The 22,939-nt window shown below is 42.0% G+C and overlaps 1 protein-coding gene across 8 annotated transcripts in view; it reads right to left on the bottom strand.

Moving 5' to 3' along the window:
- Positions 1–22,939, bottom strand: part of LOC120554149 (receptor tyrosine-protein kinase erbB-4-like) — a 300,052-nt gene that overhangs the window by 257,184 nt on the left and 19,929 nt on the right. For 3 of the 8 annotated variants that reach the window (XR_005638323.1, XR_005638324.1, XM_039792830.1), the window contains exon 1: positions 6,190–6,419. The exons of 2 other annotated variants lie outside the window; for them this stretch is intronic. Coding sequence is in view for 4 of the 6 variants with exons in the window: in XM_039792830.1 (XP_039648764.1) it covers positions 6,190–6,277 (88 nt within the window). In the remaining 2 variants the exon portion in view is untranslated. Of the gene's footprint in view, positions 1–6,189; positions 6,422–22,939 lie in introns of those variants that run through there. 3 more of the 8 variants (XM_039792822.1, XM_039792825.1, XM_039792824.1) reach the window with 1 other exon arrangement.

The raw sequence follows: 22,939 nt of genomic DNA, 5'->3' as shown, positions 1-22,939 counted from the left end.
CCAGCTTGGCACAGTAATTGGTCAATAGGGGTGATAGATGACCGCCACGCATGAGCTCCTAAAACCCTAGAGCGCGAGAGAATGAGAATAGCTGCAACTTAGTTTTACCAGGAGCATCGGGAATTATATTTATGGAGTCAGAAGTTTCGCTACATTGTCCGTATTTTTATCACGCCACTGGTATATGAATTATTACTTGTATGACATGAAAGAAATGGAAGTTTCATCGTCTCCTTGGATGGGAATTTTATTCCTCAGTGTGATTGCAAGTCAAAAACCTCTCCCTTTGCATTATCCAGGCCCTACGTCTATCCAGGGTCGATGTTATCGTACAAAATAATAATAATAAAAAAATAAAAAAAATAGGTTGTCAACACGGCTGCAACGGAAATCAATGAGGAAACCTTGGACAGCACCGCGTTTCCTCGAACACACCTGTGTCCGAGAGGAATAACAAGCAGCTACAAATAGAGCCAGCATGAAAGGGAGTACATGTCGTATATCATAAAGAAGGAGCGGAGACAAAAGCAAACTACTCCACATACGGCTGAATAATGAGTGCATATCCATGGTGACCAGACATCTCCGAAGACAGCGGGAAATGTCCACATGCACACGAGTGAGTACAAACACCTACGCGTGCACACACACACACACTCTCCAGGAGATGACACACAGACAAATACTTACTGTTCTGTTCAATCTATAAATTCCTCCCACTGAGCAGCGAGCGCTCCTGCCTGATGCTTCTCCCGTCATCCATCATGTCTCCACCCCCCCCTTGTCCCTCACCTCTTGTCCTCTAACATGAACCGAAGAGAGTGTGTGTCTGTGTGACTTGTGACCGTTGGAGTTCTAACCTGATTCCCCGTCCTACTGGTGTTACAGGCCTACTGCACAACCTTGTACACTTCTCACTGCCCAAACTCAATTAACTCAAGCCTGAATGGGTCTCCACTCAAGCCCCCTGCAGAGGTGTCTACGCATAAATTGTCTTTACTGCACATATACATGCAAGTATGCACAAACGCACTCACAAAAAAACACTGCCCCGGGTCAGCGCCACATGCCCAGCGAGGGCTGGCAGGGGGCAAGCTTTTGTCGGGAAGGAGGGCCCCCGAGGTGGACAAAGAGCGAGCCAACCCGCAGAGGGCTCTGACCATCCGTCTTCTTAATGGCCCTGTCACAATTCATAATAGATTTTAATTCAGCTATGTGCCACGCAAGGGGAAAACGAGGCTTTTACGATCCGACAACGACCTGAACAGCGGGATGTGGCCGGGGTCCAGAAACAGTGGATCCGATGAGAGTTGGTCACATGAGCCAGTGTCCCACCAACAGGCAGCTCTGTGGTTATTAAGATGGGGGGCGGAGCAGTTCAGTTTCAAATCGGGTCTTATTTTTGCCATAGAACCGCTTTCACATCTCAGCTCGAATAAAGTCTAATTGCATTCATGTTGTAGATTGTTGCCTTAGTGAGATGCATTCACCATCAAGTGAAATTGTTCAATGAAGCCTTAAAAAGTGCCCAATGGGTATCGGGGGCATGGCAATGGTTCTTCCTCAAAACAGAGCACTCCTTACAACATTCTCAAACCCAGGCCAAGGGCTGAGCTGGTAAACACTCCCAAGTTTGCCATCCACCCCACTCAAATTCTCAAGATCAATGTGCTCCGAGAAGGAGGTGAGAGTAAATACTGGAAACAAGAACAACAAAAGCAGTGAAATGTTTTTTTGTCATCTGAATTTGTGTGGAACTGCACCCGTGGGGCTGAAAAGGATCAAAATCCACACGCAGAGAGCATATTTAGAAACACAATACACCCACATCATTGCAGTGAAATCTTTGGTATCAAACCACCAATTTTATCTGAAAAGGAGTAAGTGAGAAATGGTAAGAATTGATCCAAAAATGTTCCACAAAAGGAAAGGGTCTTTTCTTTTTTCTTTTTTAAAGAGTGGACATTTTCTTCTTCTTTCTTTAGACTCACAGCAGAGGAATACACCGGCTTGTCTGGCTCTCCAGCCTTGGCCGTCTCGGTCGCTGAGTCACCTCTGCCTCCAGGCTCTGTAGCAGCCAGCCAGCCAGCTAGCCAGCTAGCCGGCCGACCAGCCAGCGCTGTTGACAAATTGATATCTGATCTGTGCTACAATTGGCAGCCAACTCCAAACAGCTGAGGGATTAGCTACGAGCTCTCTGAGGCTGAACTGGTATTGTTCATTGATGGGGCGAGGAGCACAGTAAACACTGTGCACCAAATCAGACTAATGGGGGAAAAAAAGTTTGAAGTGTATTGTCCGTGATTGTGTGTGCACTGAAAAAATATGTATGCGACATGTCAGATGTAACTGGATACGTGTGTAGGACTGCAGCAGCATGTGTGTGTGTGTGTGTGTGTGGTGGTTGTCCACAGGGCAGCCAGCTGGGTCGTGGAATGCAATGGATGTGGCAGTGCAGCTATTCTGGGTTCTTTCTCCCAGTGTGTGTGTGTGTGTGTGTGTGTGTGTGTGTGTGTGTGTGTGTGTGTGTGTGTGTGTGTGTGTGTGTGAGAGAGATCAACATAACATAGGGGGTTCAGCTATTTCAAGGGGAGTCCAGATTCCTGGCATTAGTGTTTGTGTCTAGATGTGTGTGTAAGATTTTTTCCATGTGAGCTGGGTGACGGTTAAGGTCACTGAGTCACATACAGTAAAACCTAAACAGAAGCTACACTGCAAAAAGTACTTATTATTGGAAGCCCGTTTTTGCCACTTGAAAAAAAAAAAAAAAACTCATATTTTTTTATTTCTGTTTTAGTCAAGCTAGTGACACGAGTCTACGGATGGCAATTATGTGTGGCACTGTCATTGTGAGCATGTTAGCAAGCATTAGCGTTTAGCTCAAGTAACAACCTCTGAGAGCTGCTGGCATGGCTGTAGTGTCTTATTTTGTCTCTCTTTTTCAAATTATTAGTTGTATCCATGTATTTATTGGTAAATTATCTTTCTGCACAGACTCTGATGAGACCTTAGCAGGGGCTACAATTCAGAAAATTACAATTTGGACACTTTCTCTGCTTCTATTCAACTTCTATTTTATTTTATCTCACTGTTTTTGCAGAAAATCTAACTATAACTTATCTTAAGCCTAAACAAATACCTAAACATTAACATGAAGAGGGTTAAAATGCAAATAAATCCCTTGGCCTTATTGATTTTTTTTTTGTTGCAGTGTACAGTTCAGGGTAATCTGCCCTGGACTCCAGGGCAGATTACCTATTCCTAAAAATATCAGTAACCCTGTAGTCGTCACGCACAAACATACACTCTCCATCACTGTGGTAACCACCACCAACATTTCCCCGTTTAGACGGTCATGGCGCTCCCCAGCTCACACTTTCCGTACACCACGCTGCCCTATTTTCTACCACAATCTTTCCCGTCACCAGGCGGTACCTCCCCACAGTGTTCCCATCTGTCAGAATGAAATCTGATAGACTCTTGAGTGGTATGTCATCTCAAGTCTTTTTCTATCACTCTGCGTTTGCAATGGACCGAGCGCGTTTTTCGCCACCGAGAGTTCCATTTTGTGGGAGAAATTAAAATCATTTTTAAAAAAAGGGAACAAACCTGAAAACGTATCTGTCACCATCTCAGAAGCACACATGAGTCATTCCTTAAAGAAGTGTTTTGCAAGCAAAGATCAGAGATGACTCACGTCAAGATTTCGGCTTCCTTTCATGCCAGCCATCATTTTGTAAGAGCAGGTTTCCACTGTGTTCAAATGCCTCTTATTTAGAAATAAACTCATTAAAAAAAGACATCAAGAAGTGCTTTACAAGGCGTTTACGCCGGTTTCAACAATGTTTGGCAATTCAAGATATCTGTACCAGGCATCAAAACAGAAGAAATAGTGGGCGGGTTGGTTCAGTGGGTAGAGCAGGCGCATTTCTGTGTAAGTACTTGAAGTTATAAGGACAACTATTAAATATAGAAGTTCTGCTCTCCAAACCGTTGGGATTCAGCTGAATTTCAAGGACATTTGAGGAATCAAGATAAGGCCCTGACAGAAATAACATGACGGAAGGCTCCATTCTCCCTGACACGGGAGCAAGCGAGGCATCGATCGGCAAGTTCACGCAAACATGTGCCGTGACCTTGACCAGGGCCGGTGTCCACGACAGGCAATTCCATTACTCACAGTCAGGGTGAAAGTTCATGGAGCGATCAATATGTGGAGGATGGAGACACAGAGATAGAGACTCGGATAAAAAGAACTCACTGTGCCGCTCTGTGGTTTCTACCCTCCTACAAAAGGAGAGAAAAACAACCCTACCTTGACCCTGGGGACTGAGCAGCCAGTGGCAGAAACACCTGATAGCAAAGTTACATTATTCAGGTTGCTGGCAGGTAAACAAGTACTCATATGAGGAAATATGTGAAAGGCAACATGATATTACCTCTATTGTGAAGAGAAATCAATGTAAAGTATCAATGCAGAGGCGGCATTGAATTCTTTAGACCAGCGATCTTCAACAGAACATTGATGATAGGCTTACTGGCCTATAGGTAAGGTAGTCACTAAAAGGTAGCCATCCACAGATACAGTTAATCTTAAGGATTCACTGTGCCACATGTATGTGTAACATACATGTGGCACAGTGGACGCCCTACAACTAATTGTAGGCCCAGTTTAATATGCAACTTAATTTTATACAATATACGTAGTGGGGGGTCCCTCTCTCTCAGTTAAGGGGTCCTTGGCTTAGAGCTGGGCAACATATCGATATTATATCGATATCGTGATAGGATACTAAATATCGTCTTAGATTTTGGATATCGTAATATCGTTATATGGCATTAGTGTTGTCTTTTACTGGTTTTAAAGGCTGCATTACTGTAACGTGATGTCATTTTCTGAACTTACCAGACTGTTGTAGCTGTTCTATTATTTGCCTTTACCCACTTAGTCATTATATCCACATTACTGATGATTATTTATCAAAAATCTGATTGTGTAAATATTTTGTGAAAGCACCAATAGTTAACACTACAATATCATTGCGATATCGATATCGAGGCATTTAGTCAAAAATATCGTAATATTTGATTTTCTCCATATCGCCCAGCCCTACCTTGGCTTAAAAAAAAACCTGCTCTAGACCGTAACGTTATTTAATATTCTTTATTTGGATTGATCCCTTTGCTATATTGTACAGTGGCGAGCCACAATGGACCACAGGTTTTCAAATAAAAATGTATCTTAAGTAAAGGCCATATTGCAAGTAAGACATGCAAAATGAGGGTTGCAGTCTTTTAATCTTTTCCCCTTTTTTTGCAACCAAATGGTATAACTGCCACCGTCAATGCCAGTAGCAGGCCCTTTATCTACCCCATTACACAACTTATGGCCACATAACAAACAAAGCCACCCACATTATAAATAGTACAATGTACTGTGTCCTCCACATTTGATCACATTTCAGAGCATAAACAAGCAACATGATGCCTAAAATGCTAGGATTATGGCATCGTATGATAAGTAACGTTACTTGTTAAGTCAGAGTTGCCAGGACCTGCATAAACATGCAGAAAGTTTGTTTTAATAGCTCTCTCTATCAGCCAAAATTATTTCGAAGCACCTTGTGTAGTCTCTAAAAATCCATTCGGTTCCCTTGAGGGGGTTTCAAAAAGGGGAATCATTTATTTTCACTATATTTACATCCATAAGTAAAACAAAGGCAGTTAGGGTGACTGTGTTGGTCATGGTTTTCATACACTTTCTGTAAGAAAACACCTAAAAAGCTACCTATCATATGGGAGACCGCGGTCTAATTTGTGTCAGTTAAGGGATAGCTACATGACAAAATTGGGAACCACTGGTTAGGTGAACGTAGTGTAAATATTAACACCAACGGTGCAGCTAGCAAGTAGCATCAATTAGCCAACATCAAGCATCAATTAGCCAACATTTTGTCGTGTGTCTGTAGACAAAATCATCCAAACTAATGAAACACAGGGTAGGCTATAACGTTAACCGTCAGAATAGCAAGTACAAGTATTTTACAGCGGTAATTCAAAAAACACAGACCTGCTAGCTAGCTTAATTAAATATGTTAACCTATTCCTCTTTCCAATGATAAAACAGTCTATCAAGCAGCTAGGGTTCCGCAGCTAAGGTACTTAGCTACAATATTTAAACGGACTCACCAGTATTTCTTGCTGTGATAAAATAAAAACGCTGCTCTCCAAATCTCCAAAAACAAAACCTCTGGAGTTTCAGGAGCTGTCCAAACATCCCGTCTGTTCTTCAACGGCTGAAAATCTTCACTGAAGTCCAGTCGTGGATATTGTTGCAAACAAGCTAGCATGTTAACTAGTTAACGGTATTTTAGCTAGCTAGCTAGCTGCCACTTTGTTTGGATAAAATGGGATTGGATAACGTTTGTTTTAATGTCCGCAGCGCTGTGGAGGAAGGTCTGGCAAGCGACACTAGCTAGTTGTAATGTAACGTTAACTCCAGAATGTAATTTTGTTTAGTTGCAATAATAGCAACATATTCAGATACCTAGAAATGTTTGTTAGCCGTTGTAACATTAAGGCCCTGGTAGACTTCCCAATACAGACAAAATAGAAAAAATAAAATGATCTAGAAATATTAAATATTAAATTAATATAATAATAATAACAATAACAAATAATTACTTATTTAGATTTTCCAATGAGTCCAATTACATATATGGAAATACTTGCAGATACAAAAACAAAACGCCCCCCCCCCTTTGCTTACTGCATTTTTGTTGTAGGCTATAGTTTTAAAAACAATTGTATTCATGTCTAGTGCTTTAAATATGATGTGATGTGAATGTGAAGGACTACATAAAGGTTCAAGTAAAAAAAAAAAAAATAATAAAATAGCTGAAACAAGAGTTATTTGTAGTCAGCTGCATGCAGAAAGTAGGCCTACAACTGTTTTGACACCATATTCCGCCCTTCTCCCTTTACCAACATCAGGAGCAATTTTTCTACCCTCATCTGATGAAACGTCACATCGGCCAGTGTGTGCTCCCCCGTAAATAATTGTCATAATAGATTTACATTTTTGTAGGAAAAAAAAGCCATTATGAATTACAAAATGTGTGGCCCTCAAAGATATGCTCCGTTGCTCTTTGGTTGTGATAAAACAAACTCTCTGTACTTTCTATGTGTCGTGGTAGAGTATGAACAAGCAGCGTTTTTTCCCCCCCCAACGGAAGACGCCTTTGTTTTTTAATGAAGTGCCGGCCGTTCAGAATGAGGACTCAATGAGGCGTGGGATGGGGCCTCTCCATCCCTCCCTTGCCTCTTTTTTTTTTGTCTCGTCCTCCCTCTCGTCTCTGTGCATATGAACCTCTTGTACCCCTCATCTTTTAGAGGATTAGAATAAGGGCCATTACCCTCTGTCAGGGCCATGCTTACAGCCACAATGGATGGGGCTGCTGGAGTACTTTTTCTCTCTTTTTACCCACAGACAAATACACAAGAATCATACATTTATGCAAACACTAGTACAACTCTAATATGCATATACATTTCACCTATTTCATTTCATCCCGAAGTATTTCCTTCTCACTCTCAGTCTCAAAGCTTTTCCTGTTAATACACCATGTGGTCCCTAAGGTAGGGGCCCCGGTAGCCCTCAGACAGCTTTCAGCTCCTGACACTGTTAAGGGAAACATCCACAAAAGCACCAAAGGCCCCTTGCTGTCAGTGGGTGACACCGCTCGCCACATTCTGGAGATTTCTATTTTGCAATGACACCATAACCGCCCACTGTGTCTGTCCTTCCTGGAAATAATCTGTATTTTGTCCTGAAATCAAGCAGCATGGGGGGTGGGGGTCACAGCTTTTGTCCTGTATCGGCCCTTAATGGCAACAGATGCACTTCACAAGAATAGCACTCTTTTCCTGGGAAAATGTCATTTCTCGCTATGGATGAAGTTTGATGAAGTTTGATTTTATGCACCGATACCCACATAAATAATCACATTCGCTTTTTCCGCGTTTAGTTAACCTCATTTGTTCTATTCATTCGATTATGTCGTAATATATTTGAGCAAAACAACAAGTCCAAGTATGCTATCCTTTTATCTGCTATTTTTCAGCATATTCTCTTACCTCTTTCACTTGCTAGTGTTACAGTATATGATAGCATATGCCCATTTTTATGGAGCTGACCTAAGGGTACCGAGTGCAGTGGCAGGGAGGAAAAACTTGCCGGCCATTTTTTTATTTTTTTTTATTTGTCATTTCAGTGGTTTGGGGTATTGGGAGCACTGTTCTTCAGTTGTAATTTTAGGGTTATCTTGATGGGGCTCTTGATATTCCACCTGTTGAATGCTGAAGATTTTTGCAATCTGCTTTTTGTTGAAGGATACCTGTGCTTCAAATAGCTTGTATACCAGCAAATCTGCTTTAAAATTAAGATAAATTCCTGCCATGCCAACTTGCCCACGTCACTTTAATTTAAAAAACACAGCGTGAAATCTGCTAAAGTCACTGGGTGGACTTTGAAAAGGGGGCTTTGGGTATCGCCTTTGCAGTGTCCGACTGAAATTAAGCCTTCTTTACGAAACAAGACACCGATTAAAAAGGAAACAGCAGGGAGCAGAAAGAAGCTCGTGCATATCTTAGTTTCTGGGCCGGCACGGCAGACTGGGCTTCAAAGTGAAATGTGTCGGAGGGAGAAAACGTTATCAGACGTTCACAGAGACCATCTTTCCTCCGTCTCACTTTCTCTCACTCTCTCCATCTCCCCCACCCATCTCTCATTCCACTCCCATGGGTCATTCGCTCTAATCTGGATTCCCACTGTCTTCTACATCACTGACAGTGCATCAATCACGGTTAAACACATGCCCTTTACCGTGCTCACTGTCAGCTGATGTAGTGTGTGTGTGTGTGTGTGTGTGTGTGTGTGTGTGTGTGTGTGTGTGTGTGTGTGTGTGTAAAAGCTGCCTGGGGTTCCCCAACCACCTCCTAACCCCCTCTTAATCCCTCAAAAATGTATGAATCGTTATGGAAATATTGTGCAGCTCCGCGCTGTGGGATAGCAGCGAAAACGAGCAGCGGATTAGCATATATTTCAATTTCTCTCTTGTCTGAAATACAACAGCGGGCGAACTTGAGGGCAACGCCATGCCGACACTCGCATTCTTGTTTGACGAAAAGTCGAGAAAAGAAAGCGATGATGTTGAGTGCAGAGGTCAAAATACTCTGCAAAACAGCTGTACGCCTTAAATGTCAAGAGTATTTGGCTGTGTTGATGTAAGCACACTTACAGCTTAATTTCAAAATCTCAAGTTTCTGATCGCTCGCTTTTCTCTATGGCATGCATGTTATTTCCTCTTGTCTAGCCATAAGCATCACTACACTTTGATAACTTTCCACCCAGCCGTTCTCCAGTGGCCGGCTCTTTAGAGTCCAGTGATGGGCAAAGACGAGCAGAAGAGAAGTTGGTGAATTCATTTACTTTCAGCAACTCTTCCCTTGAGTTCAAATTAACTTAGCTTAAAAACCAGCTCCTTTTTGAGACTTTTTTTTTGAATAGCTGGTAACATACGGTGATGCTCCATTGATGCACTGGGAACATGTTGAATATGCCGTGCTAATTCTCAGACATGCCGCTGCCTGGCCACGGCAATGCAGGTGAAACCTTTTCAGTTTAAAAACAGACACCACCATACAAGAACTGCAGTACAGCAGGGAGCTTGAAAAATGTAAAACTACATAATAAATGCTGACATTTTATGTAAATGCCATAACAGCTTGGCAGATCATATACATGCCAGGTTTCCCAGTCCACCCCAATGACTCAGCAAATGCCTTAAATTACCTTGGTAAATCAAATACTTTGTCTTAACTTTTAAAGCCACTGTGGATGAAAAGTGTTCCGAAAAAAAACAAAAAGGAAATTCCAACATCTGCAACTGGCCAACTCCATCTGCTGCGGATACAGCTATTTTGACACGATTTAAAGCTCAATAAACGCTACCAGCCCTTGTGGTGACACTGATTTTGTCAACTACTGTTTCTGAGTGGAGAACAAATGACTACAGTGTGATTTGGAGCACTGGAGAAATGAAGAAAGGATGAGAAAAACATAATATGAACAAAGAAAAGAATACAATTATGACAAGGTTCCATTGATGGTAATTTAAAAGGATATAGTAGCACAGAAAATGCAGTAACGCACCAAATATTGAGTGTTAAAACTAATTTATCTGGCTGACCTCCACCTTTCCTACAAAACACCTACTTGTCCTTATGCTAACAAAGAGCTACGTAGCCGCAGTAAGAATGTGATGAGGATGCTACTTTGGTCCAAATTATTGAAATGAAGGAAAGCGTTAAGCCATTCATTACATTCACTCCTGTCACCATAAAATAATCAATGCAGGCAAAAGCAGGCGTCTATTATCCCACAGCAGGTGTTAATTACACAATGGCAGGTGTTTGTTGCTCGGTGACGGCCAATGAGCAGCGTTTGTGGCAATCTGCCATGCTGGAAGGAGGTTTCTGTAACATAATGAAGATGTGGAGTTATTGGAATTGGATGGATGAATGGCGACATTAACCTCTGCTCAACCAGCTCATTCAAACTGATAAACGCCAATAAAGCAGCAAGAAAGTTACAGATGGACAACTTGAAAGTGATTTCAAAGGACAAGCCAAACTAAAGTTTCTACACAAGTGCTCCAGCATACTCTATCAAAGCACCAAACATGCATCCCCTAAATTAAGCAGGTATATGTCCCTAATTGAGCAGGCCACGACATCCTTTATTAACAGTTTAGTCTGAACCACGACATGCTGGAATTTACAGCTTTAATTCATTTGCAGGCAGCTGCACAAGGAGAAGATTGCCTGAACCAAGTCGCTTTACGCATTAGAACAAATCACATTACTGTAAACCGTCGTTGCAGCCAATGTTTACATCAGCACAGATAATCAGGAAGTGGCGACATAATGGCCTTAGAAATAATAATAAAAAGAAAGCCACAACTGCAGTGTGTACTGTATCATTCAGGTACAAAGAGACTGAGAGGAGACAGGAAGCTAAGCATAATTTACAACACTAACACAGCTGCAGCAACCGATTTAGCCATGAGTTTACCTTGTGCTGTATAAATACACGTATAGAGTTCTGCATAGGCCTAAATCTGAGAACCTGAACCCCCATACCCAAGTCTTTAAGACCCAACCCGCTGAACCTGACACTGCTACATTCAATCCCTGAACCCAATCTGAGCCCTATATAAACTATAGTTCAACTTAATGTGTTTCTTATAGTGAAATATCTCAATAACTATTGGATGAATTGCCATGAATTTTGGTACAGATATATATGGTGCCCAGAGGATGATTCCTAATCATGTCGGGTATCATCTGACTTTTTAATCCAACATTCAAATATAGTAGAATGCCATTCCCATTAGCCTCAGCTGTATTTTGTGTCCTAATTTTCAAAAGGTTAACATGCTAACATGCTAAACTGAAATTGTAAATGGGGTTCTATACCTGCTTAGCATAAAACATTTCATAATTTGTTTTGGATTTTTTTTACCTTTATTTTGATAGTGGAGATACAGGATGCGTAGAGAGCGAGAGGGAAATGACATGTAACAAACACCCCCTGGCCGGGAATCGAACCATTTGGTTATGTGGTAGGCTATATGCAGCCTCACAAAAAGGTACTAGCATGGCTGTAGACTCCCAGTCATTTGTACACGCAACAAAATAGAAAGCGCACGCATTTGAAGTCAAACCATCAAGTTGTGCGAAATGGATCCTCAAAATCATTTCACACACAGTAGCTTGATGTGTACGGATGCCTGGATGGTATAAATCAGAGTGTGTGATGTGCGCTTCAACACAACAGCCCGCCATTCTCTCCCGCCCATGTGCTGCTGTGCTTACTCCCTCGTGGTTCATCCATCTAATAATGGGAGGAGGAAGGGAGAAAATGCCTCAGTGTCAATGGCCCAGCCACTGAGATTCCATTATTACACCCATAAATCCTTCCCCCATCTCTCCCTCCTGCTTTCTCTCTCTTTCCATCTCATACACAGGCAGTATCCACATGTTAAGATGACAAAACACACGCAGTTGAGTGTTAAAGTTAACGTCTTCTTGAAAAATAACCTTCCATCACGACATCAGTGGCAACACCTGCGCTCGTGTGAGGCAGCTCTAAGTACTGTCATTAAAGAGTGTGTGTGTGTGTGTGTGTCTGTGTGTGTTTATATATACATACATACCTGGATTTGTATGTGGTGGTTTTGTGGTGTTTTGGCCACTTTCACAGTTTATCAGCATTTGTTTTTTTCCAAAGGCCGACCTATATTTACATTTTTATAGTGTACGTGTGCATGTGGGTGTGCTTAAGTGTCGACAATGAAGCCGTAATGAAAGTCCATTACTCCATTCGTCTCTTGAAGGAGGAGATGCACCCTTCAGTAGCCTCAGATTTACAAGCCTGCTCCATCACCAGCGGATATGGTGCTCGATTGTTAATGCCTGACCTAATGGCACACACACACACACACACAGGCTCGCGGTGATAAAGATGGACCCTCTATGAACCCGATTAAACAATGGGTGAAATATCTGGACCATGAAAAACAAACCTGCCTGCGTGTGACAATCACGCCAGACTTTAAAAGGGGGAAGGGGAGAGGATGAAGAGGGGAGTAAGGGAGAGGAAGGCGCCTCACTCTCACTGCCAACTGTTTTTTTGTTGAGTGGCATTAAGTTCAATAGCGTGATTAATTAGGTGAGAAGGGATAGTGCGATACGGTCTGCGGCAGTGAGATGAGTGAGATGTGAAGAATTGCATTTCACAGATAGCAAAAAAAAGAATCCAGAGAGCCAGATAGGCACATCGCATTCCATCCATTCACTGCTGACTACTGTGAGTTTATCACACAGGGGCAGAAATGAACACCTGCTCACCGTTTGAATCAGCTCATCTGCCATCGGAAACGGCAAAAAAAGTGAAGAGAAGGTCACTGCCTCATCTTGAAGTCCATTTTCTGAATTATAGTGTTTATTTTGTATTTATATTGCAACGGTGATGTGAAATTTCAGAAAGGTCAAATCACAAAGAGAGGTCTTCAGAGATTCATAAACTGAGTGTCTGAGAAATTCTGTTAATGGATAGACTTTGTAGGTGTAAGAGGCGCTTGGTTTTCAAGCAAGTCAAGGCAGCTTTATTTGTATGGCACATTTCAGAAACAGGGCAATTCAAAGTGCTTTACAAAAAAAATATTAAAGAGCAGTTAAAAAAGAAAAAAAAGATGCAATTATAAAAACAGATAAAATATCCTAAAATGTTAGCAGTTCATGACTAATAAGTCCACTTAGAATGGGTTCTCAAGATTTGGGGAACTGAAGCGTTTGTGTAAGCTTTGGAAAATGTTCACATCTGTGTGTGTGTGTGCGTGTGTGCTTTTATCAGCTAATGGAGTTTCTTTTATTCTTTACCACAATGTACACATACGTGTTTGAACAAGCCTACAACGCTAACACATTGCATGATAAAACCTTAATGGGCAGCAAAAACCTCTGCTGACCCCTCACATCCTGGTCACAAACTGTTCAACCTCCTTCCTTCACAAAGACAGTTTCTTTCCCCAAGCAGTCCCTCTGTTGAACGCCCAGAAATAGCCCCCACTCATAGACTGAACAAAGTCAATCAACACTGTTTCTGCTCATCTACCCCATGTATATTTCAATCTTACAATTACAATATTGTTATTAATATAAACCATTGCACTGACCTGCCTTGCACTATATTTATATTTAAATCTTAAATCTCAGACTATATGGATACTGCACTATTCCTTCCCTCTCTTTAATTGTTATTGTATATTTTTTGAATATTCTATTGTATTGTTATATTGTATACTGAACAGTATTTTTTGTTAAGTGAGTGTTGTACTTAGAGAGCAAAGATGAACCGGAGTCAAATTCCTTGTTTGTTTACGCAAACCTGGCCAATAAAGCGGATTCTGATTCTGATGTTAATCTTGATGTTAATTTGTCAACTTTCCTTTCAGCAGATTAGTGCAGCGTACGGTTATGTGGTGTTCAAATGTAGAATAAACTAAAATGATTTAATATTTTTTTTCAAATCTATTTTCTCACCTGCAACACAGATTGGGTTTTATAACATCATACGTATATCACTGTGGCAATATATTAAACTATTTCATCACATTCTCCAAACTTAACTTTCAAATGACGAATGGTATTTTCCCTGTCGTGTGAAATGCTACCGACGCTCGGCTTGAACCGCTCAAGCAGCGCTGCTCAGAGGACAGGAGTACAACAAGTTGTACTTGTGCTGAAGGAGCTCCCAGGTGTATCGGTTACTGCGTGAACATGAGGCGAACCGTTGCTGAAAACAAGCATGCATGCTCAGCCAACCTGAAATATTACAAAGAAACAAAAGAAACAAACATGTAGGGTTAAATGAGATTGACTTTACAGAAGCGACTGCCTTTACTGTGGCAATCTGTCCCCTGGGCGTAGGCTACACATATCAGTCTCTCTAAAATGAAAAGAAAACAGACTTGTTTGCTTCATTTCAACCTTTTAAATGAAACTTGTAAAAAAAAAAAACATTCAGGGCCTTGTTTCTCGACGCCGCTCGAGACCATCCCGCTTTGGAAAAGGCTGCGCGAAAATGAAAGTGATGGTAATTTCCTAAAATGAGCGTCAGCTTCAGAGTGTGTTGTGAGACGACAACGAAAGCGAACTCTCTTTCACCTCACGTCATTCCTCTGCAGCGTATTCCGCCGCTGTCTCTCGACGCTTGTGTCTTCCACAAACTCCTTCCCCTTTTCCCCCTGCAGACGGCACACGCAATGGATGGTCTCTAATTAATCCATAGCCGTCAGTGGGGAGCGGTTTGCTTGTTTACTCTTATTGAAATTAGCAAGGCCTGCCTCCCCAGAGACGCAGCGTCAGAAGCACAATTAGCTGGCGCTGGACTAATTAGGACACGGTGCTAACGACACCTCCGTGGTTGCACGGGTAAGCGAGGAGTGGAAATAAGAGAAATTAGGGAGAATAGTAGAGATTCTCCGCACGGTTACTACCTCAGGAGGTGGGTGAAAGGACACAATAAGCTCACAGGCGAGCTGAGCTTACAGTGGCTGAGCTGGTGTCTCTGTCCTCCCAACTCGGCATGCACACAAACCCGTTAGAAAACACCAGTGGCGGATTTGGTAGGAAGCAGCCTCCCGCCCCTTCTCGCTCTTTCTCCTGCAGGCTTTCTCAAACACCTTGGCAAGCAGCTGGCCTCGCCGCCACTACTAACTGCCATTACGCCGATTATCACCCCTGTCAATCGCATGCTCCGCCCCCCGACCCCACCTTAGGGGAGGCATGGTTGGCCAATTAGCAAGGGGGCCGACCTCACAGAGAGGAAAAAAAAAAAAAAGAAGTAAAGAGCCGAGGAAGGGAGTGGACGTTCACACAGGAGAAAGATCTGGGCTCCGATGGATAACACTCTAAATGTCTTGACAATGAAAGAAGCAAGCATGAATGTCAGAAGGAAAACATGTTTTTTTTTTGTCACTAATTCACACTGTACACACAGGGTGGAAATGAAATGAAGCGAAGGGAGTCAGGCGGCACGTATTACTTTGCAAGAGTAAGAAGGTCACATAGTAACAGTAAATACGCTTCAGGCTTTGATCCCTTGTACAATGTGTGGGCGGCAGCCCACCAGATTGGGGTTAACCTTGTTAGAGAAAAAAAAAAAAAAAAAAAAAGACACCATGGGTTTAGTAAAGAGAAATGACACGGAATGACACCAGCGCCTCCAATGAGGCTTAACAGAAAGATCAGGATCAAACTGTGACCGTTTTAACCCCGCCGACATGAACATTTCCTCTCATGAAAAAAAGACCCGAGAGAAAGAAATAACAGAAGCTGCAAAGCTCTGCCTCTCCAGAAGCGCTTTCAGTTAGTTTACCGAGTTGGCTCATCGAGGTAGGAAATCACGATGTCCACCATCATGTTAGCATGATAAAAGCGACTCACCGAGTCTTGCCCAATTTCATTCTGGGAAGAAAACCCCACTTTTTACCTACTTCCTTCTGTCTTTCTAAACTGTGTTTCCTTTGACACAGGGAATAGCGATTTCAAAACTACAAAAGCGCAAGTCTTCAGAGAAACAGAACACTCAGGGTGTGAAAAAAAAAAGAAGAGGATAAAACAGTAAATTCAAGGTCAAAACGAGTTGCATAAATCTCCCCGCTCAGTTCATGGGAGCGAGTGTGAGAGACTCGCTGCAGCGATGAGAGCAGCTCTGAATCTCTTTCTCAAGACTTTCCAGGACTTGAGGATGTGAGCCATGATGTTTAAAAGCAGCCTTTTTTCCTCATCCCAAAGATAATAAGAGAAGGCCAAACCCAAGTGGTGAGCTACAGTAATGAAGAAATGATTGAGAGAGCTCTTGCAAATGAAAACCGGATAGATACAATGGTCAAATTGTAGGTAGCAGTGACAAAGCTAAGGCCGGCTACACGCTGGCTGGGTCGCGTGAGCGTGTCAGCTGCGTGGCGTGTCCGTTTTTTAATTTCGGCTCCCATGTTAACAGGTTAGAGCTTACACACTGCCTGCGTGACGCGCGGCGAAAAGGCGTGCCTGCTAGAAATAGAACCGACGCCTATTTTTCACGGGACACGCAAGCGTGTTGGAAGCGTTTCCAGGCAAAATAGAATAGGAAAAGATGTAATAAATGAAATACATATTAATAAATTGATGTTTGAAAGTCTCTAGGTTTTGACATAAATGCAGATATAAATGTAATAATAATAAAAAAAAAATCGATTTTCAAATATTGCACCTGTCAGTACAAAACGAAATATTCTGTAGCCTATTTTGCCGTCAATACTGCTGATGTTGTCTTTGCTGTAATCAAGGCCTATTTTAAGCAAAATGACTGCACGGTTTGCAAAAACTGCTTCAGTTGAAAACAATCCCAGGGCTGAACAGCTCGGCCCAGTTTCAAAAGGCTGATTTTTTTTGTTTTCCTAATCTTTCAGATATAAAATAATGGAGAAAAAAAATAAAAAAATACTTACTTTTGAATCCGACATTGTCAAAATGCTGTATTCCCCCCCCGATACTTTAAAGCGTTTCCGCACTAAACTCTGAAGCATGTGCACTTGGTTACAAACTAAAAGGGAACTTCTGAGGAAGGAAAAACCTGTCAAGATGCACAGCTCTCTCAAGGTGTTTGATTTAAATAATGCAATGAACTAAACAAGGATATTCAGCCATACTTAGCAAAGAAAGGAACGCACTCACAGCACTAGAAGGGAGTTTGAATAAAAAGGCTTCACCAAATGGCACACAAACAATTGTGGCTTTACAAGCCGCCATCAAAACCTTTTAAAAGACAGATATTACTTATTTTTTTGCCTTTTAACATTAAACAGGAAAAAAAATAGAGTGCTTCTCAAAACCATTTAGCACCCTGATAGAAGTGACAGGCCTCTTGGGAAGTGCTACCCTGGACTTCATGAGAGAAAATGTCTTTTTTTTTTTTTCTTCTTCTTCTTTTATTCCTGTGGATGCTACAGGAGGACATTTGCTGGACGCGTACCAATGTTGGCTGACGGGAGCTTGGCTCGAGCAGGAGCCGCAGTGTGAAAGGGGGTACAACAGTGACAGCCAAGAGGCAGATGGAGTCGGGCCTGAAAGAGCTCGGCGGAACAAATGCCGCGAGGTCACTGAGGAGGACGGAGAGGTCAGGGAGAGGGTGTCAGTGTCAACCACCGCCAATCTGAATCAGTCACCACATCTATGCACACTGGACGTATGTGTGCACGTCTCAAAATGTCAAAACATCAATTTGTGGTGTTGTCGGTGTAGCCGTTTGCTAAACATTTGTATGTACTGTACTGTGTTTTGTGTGTGTGTGTGTGTGTGTGTGTGTGTGTGTGTGTGTGTGTGTGTGTGTGTGTGTGTTTCTGTGTTTGTCTGCGTCCCAGGCGGTTTCCCCGGGCAGCCAGGTCTGTTCCTGTGTGAGGCTGATGAATGAGGCCTGGTAGCAGCCTGGACACTCCCCATTTCACACAGCATGGAGGTACAAACTACCACTGTAGCAGACAGCAGCAGCATGGGGATACACACACACACAAACCCACACACACACACACACACACACACACACACACACACACACACACACACACACACACACACACACACACACACACACACACACACACACACACACACATATTGCACACACTCACAGAATGTGCACTAGCGCGGCTGCACCGTCGAATTGACAAGACTGTTCAGGACAGAAAAACAACAGCAGTGGTTGATTGTGTAAATGCTCGCAAATGAGCGTTAGGTATGACAAATTGCCCTCATTCCCCCTCTTGCCTAGTTGGACAACATCTATGCATACTCCGTGATGCCATGGCGGTTGGCATTACTGAGCCCAGAAGTCTGTCTTTGGCCCTCCCTGTCCCATCACCTTTGCACTAGTCAATTGTTAATTGGCCAGGGTTCGACTCACAGCGGGAATTTAAAGCTGCACTTCAAATCAATTCTCGATTTCAGCAAATGGGTCGAAAATACAACTCCAAGCACAACTCCAAAACGACAACTCTAAATGCTAATGTTGCGTCACGTGTTTATAATGTGAACAAAGGCTAACTCCTTGCTAAAACGTTCCCCCACGACAACTTTCATAAAATGTTAATGTTGCGTTTACAGCGTGTTCTAACAAATCAATTATTTATGCTTTACAGGGGAGCACACTTAAATTAAGAAATCCAATATGTTACTAGTATACAGAGGCGCCAAAAGTACTCACAGTCATTACTCAAGTAGAAGTATAGATACTAGGGTTTAAAAAGACTTCTGTAGAAGTTGAAGTATCAACTCAAGCTTTTTACTCTAGTAAAAGTGTAAAAGTACTGGTTTCAAAACTACTTAAAGTATAAAAGTAATATAAGGGAAAAAATGCCATTAAAAGGACAAAAGCTTAGGCCGCCCCACATGGGCATATAGTGCACTACCCTACCTCCACAAAAAAACATTTTTCTAAAGGCCATAATGACTATAATGTTATATTAAAATGTTAATTTTGAAAAATTTGGGATGCACCCGTTTCAGCTGCATTCATACCCTTTTAAAATGAACACATTTTAGTACAATGCAAATACATTAAAGAACCATATACTGTATGTGTAGGCCTACTACTGGGCATTAACATGTGTTTCATGGAGCGGAAGATATGATGACTAGTTACCTATAAGTATTGTAATTAGCTCGTGGTACTTGGGTGCGCAGAGCTTGCAGCGCATTCGAGAGGAGTTGTTTTTGCGTCCAACCATTTCGAAAAATTCTTCCAGGTACAGCCAGGGATGCAGAAGGGTTAGCTGGCTACCAACCTCCTCGCTGGTGCTTGGTTGGGACATTTCGCTCGAGATCTCTTGAGTCTCTGCCACGGACATCTTCGTACTAGGCTACATACGTCTGCTATTTCCTATGGTACATGTTTATACTTCTCATCCAACCACAATCAAATTCACTCTATCCGGATGGCGCAATTTAGCCGGAGAGGTTTTTGTTTTTTTTGGTGTTTTTTTGAACGATGACAAGCCGGAATGAAAACAAGCCAAACTGAAATAGGAGTAACGAGGCTATTTTTAAAATGTAAGGAGTAGAAAGTACAGATAATTGTGTGGAAATGTAAGGAGTAGAAGTAAAACGTCTGCTGTAAAATACTCCAGTAAAGTATAGATACCCAAAATTTCTACTTAAGTAAGGTAACAAAGTATTTGTACTTCGTTACTTGACACCTCTGCCAGTATATTTGTGAACATGAGCTACTCTCTCTTTCTTTTAAAAGCCAGAAACCAGAAAAAGTAAGTCTCAAACTTGATGCCATCAAGTATAAAGTTAGGAGCTGCTCTATAGACAACAAATGGGAGACTGATTTTGTGGACCCACATAATGTTTGTTTTCCTTATTTTTATACCCGAATGAGCTTTATTCTATTGTATTATTGGCGGTTTAAAAAAGCCATAATGCAGAAAACAAAGCAGAGAATGGCATTTTACATGGCATGACATTTAGACTCCAATTCCTTTTGCTGATATAAACAACATCAAGAGAGAAAGGACAGTGTGAGCTGCTGGTGTTGGCACTGTATTTAATTAGGAGTCAAACATGTGGTATTTAAATGGTAAATTAGCAGTGCTGTGAATTGGCCGTGGTGGTCCAAGCTGTGGCAGAGAGCATGTTTAGCAGCTCCAGGGACGTCCACACATGCAAACACGACAAATGCGCGCGCACACACACACACACGCACGCGCGCGCACGCACGCACACACGCACGCACGCAGCTCACACACACACACACACACACACACACACACACACACACACACACACACACACACACACACACACAAAACCACATACCCCACTGAGCAAAGCCATAACAGCACACACTTAATTATACTCTTAATTAAGCCTGGAACTCAAAAGGCCAACAACACGCACTGTTCGAGTGTGTGTGCGTGTCTGCGTGCAAATGAATGGCATGCTTTCCATTAGCTAGCATGCTTGTGTGTATTTGTAACAGAGCAAATTAATGCCTGTGTTTCATTTGTGTGGATGTGTGTGTGCTCGCGTGTCCATTTGGGAGTCTTTGAGCAAATTAATGTAATATCTCATCTCCCGGTAAATGAGTGTCATTTCTCATCTCCTGGTACGTGTGTGTGTGTGTGTGTGTGTGTGTGTGAGTGTATTTGCATACATGAATGCGTTCCTTTGCATGCATGTGTATGTGTCCATTTGTGAAATTTAGAGTACATTTTAAAAAGGACTAGTTCGTTCAAATTGCATTCTCACTTAACCCTAGCGGAATCTAACCATTGAGACAGTTTTATCTGGCTAGGTAGTTCTAATGAAAACGGTTTACTTCAAGGTCTCCGAATTATCTAGAGCAACTGGGATGTTCCATTCGCCCAACGTATTCAGTTGGCAGCGGTTAGCTCAATGACAAGTATCTCATTCCTTGGACAAATGAAACCAAATCTAGCCATGTGGGATTAAGTCATTTGGGTAACAATGTTCCCTGTGATAAATTTGCTGTATGTTGATGTCTGCTTTAGCCATTCATTGCACTCCTGCAAGGTGCACAGCATATTTGGGCGTCCCTCTGTCCGTCCATCCGTCAGCCTGCACCGCCCACCACGATGCCCATGTGTTGTGATGCAAATGAGGCCCGCAGCCTCCACGCTACAACACCACTTTTTAATTGAACCTTTTGATCTGTGGCTAATTCCACTAATTAGCAGCACTATTTTCCCAACAGAATGTTTTCTGCCGTGCAAGTGTGTGCGTGTGTGTGTGTGTGTGTGTGTGTGTGTGTGTGTCTGTGTTTTTGCTAACTACCCACCAAGCCAATTGCCGGCTGGCATTTAAAAGGGCTTCCAAAAAAAATAAAAATAAATAAAAAATAAAGCAAATCTCCGTTCTTTATCCGAGGAGCAGAACAGACAGGTGTGCTGTTAAAGGATAATAACGTTACATAAAAAAAAAAAGCACAGATGCTCATTATGGCACACAGAGGCAAATGAGCAGTAAGTGTTTTATGTGCCTGTATAGTTTTATATCGGTATTGTTCTCTCATCGCCTTCTGAGAGTGGAAGCAACTGGCATTCGTGACTCAGCGCTGATATAAATGTAGTTTATGCACTCGCCGTTAATGTGATGATTACTTTTAATTAGTGCCTCCATAAATTATCTTTCTGTGATATATATATGTACAAACAGCCTACAAATGCCTCGCATATAAACACAAGCTAATCATTTACATAAAGGGCAGGGTACTAAATTATGACTTGATTAGTTGATCAACAGCTGCAAGCAACATCTTTCAAGCAAAAATGCCAAAAAGTTCCAGGGTTGCAGCTTCTCAGATGTTCAGATGTCTTGCTTTTCTTTGTCTTGTATAGTAATAAATTGAATATATTTGGCTCTTGGTTTAAGTTTTTATTTATTTTTTGCCATGACTCTGGGTTTACCTCTGCAATCCAACTAATAAATCAGCCTTTTATATATATATATATATATATATATAATATATATATATATATATATATATATATATATATATATAAATAAAAGGACAAAATTAACAAGAGCCTCTTTTGCTTCTGCATTTGCATACTTGAGTCGAAAGCAACGCCAGATGCTCGGAAAGAAAACTGCGCGCACACAATTTCTGCTCATCTTTACACTCCAGTGAAAGCATTGTAAAACGCTGGCTTCATTTCGTGATACATAATCATCCTTTATTACTGGGATTTCATCTACAAATGAACTCAATGTGAGCAAACACTATGTCAAAAATAATGAATTACTTTATTTCACTTTTGAACAAGAAAGAAAAGAAAACATTTCAAACTGAGAGGTTATCTCACTTTTACTGTGTTTCCACACACACACACACACACACACACACACACACACACACACACACACACACACACACACACACACACACACACACACACACACACACACACACACACACACACACACACACACACACACACACACACACACTCCTCCTGCTTTCTTCTCCATTGTTGCAGATTCCCTGAGTCTCCAAAGCTGTCTAGATAACTAGGGACCCCCTGCCGCCTCCCTCCCCTAGATAGCCGATTACCGCAGCCCTCCCACTGATAAAACTGGGTCCTTGCATCACCGTCTCTTCTTACAAAGCTTCATTAACGCTCCCCCCCCCACCTCCACCTCCTCCCTTTCTACTAGACTTGCTTTCAGGATGGCGATAGCGCATTGCTCCAGATAGAAAACTCTGACTCTGCGCTCTGAAGAAGGTGCTTCTTTAGCAGGAACATAAATT

This window comes from Perca fluviatilis, chromosome 24, assembly GCF_010015445.1.
Source record: "Perca fluviatilis chromosome 24, GENO_Pfluv_1.0, whole genome shotgun sequence".
Taxonomy (NCBI): Eukaryota; Metazoa; Chordata; class Actinopteri; order Perciformes; family Percidae; genus Perca; species Perca fluviatilis.
The sequence above is the reverse complement of the archived record's forward strand: the minus strand, read 5'-3'. Positions and strand labels throughout refer to the sequence as shown.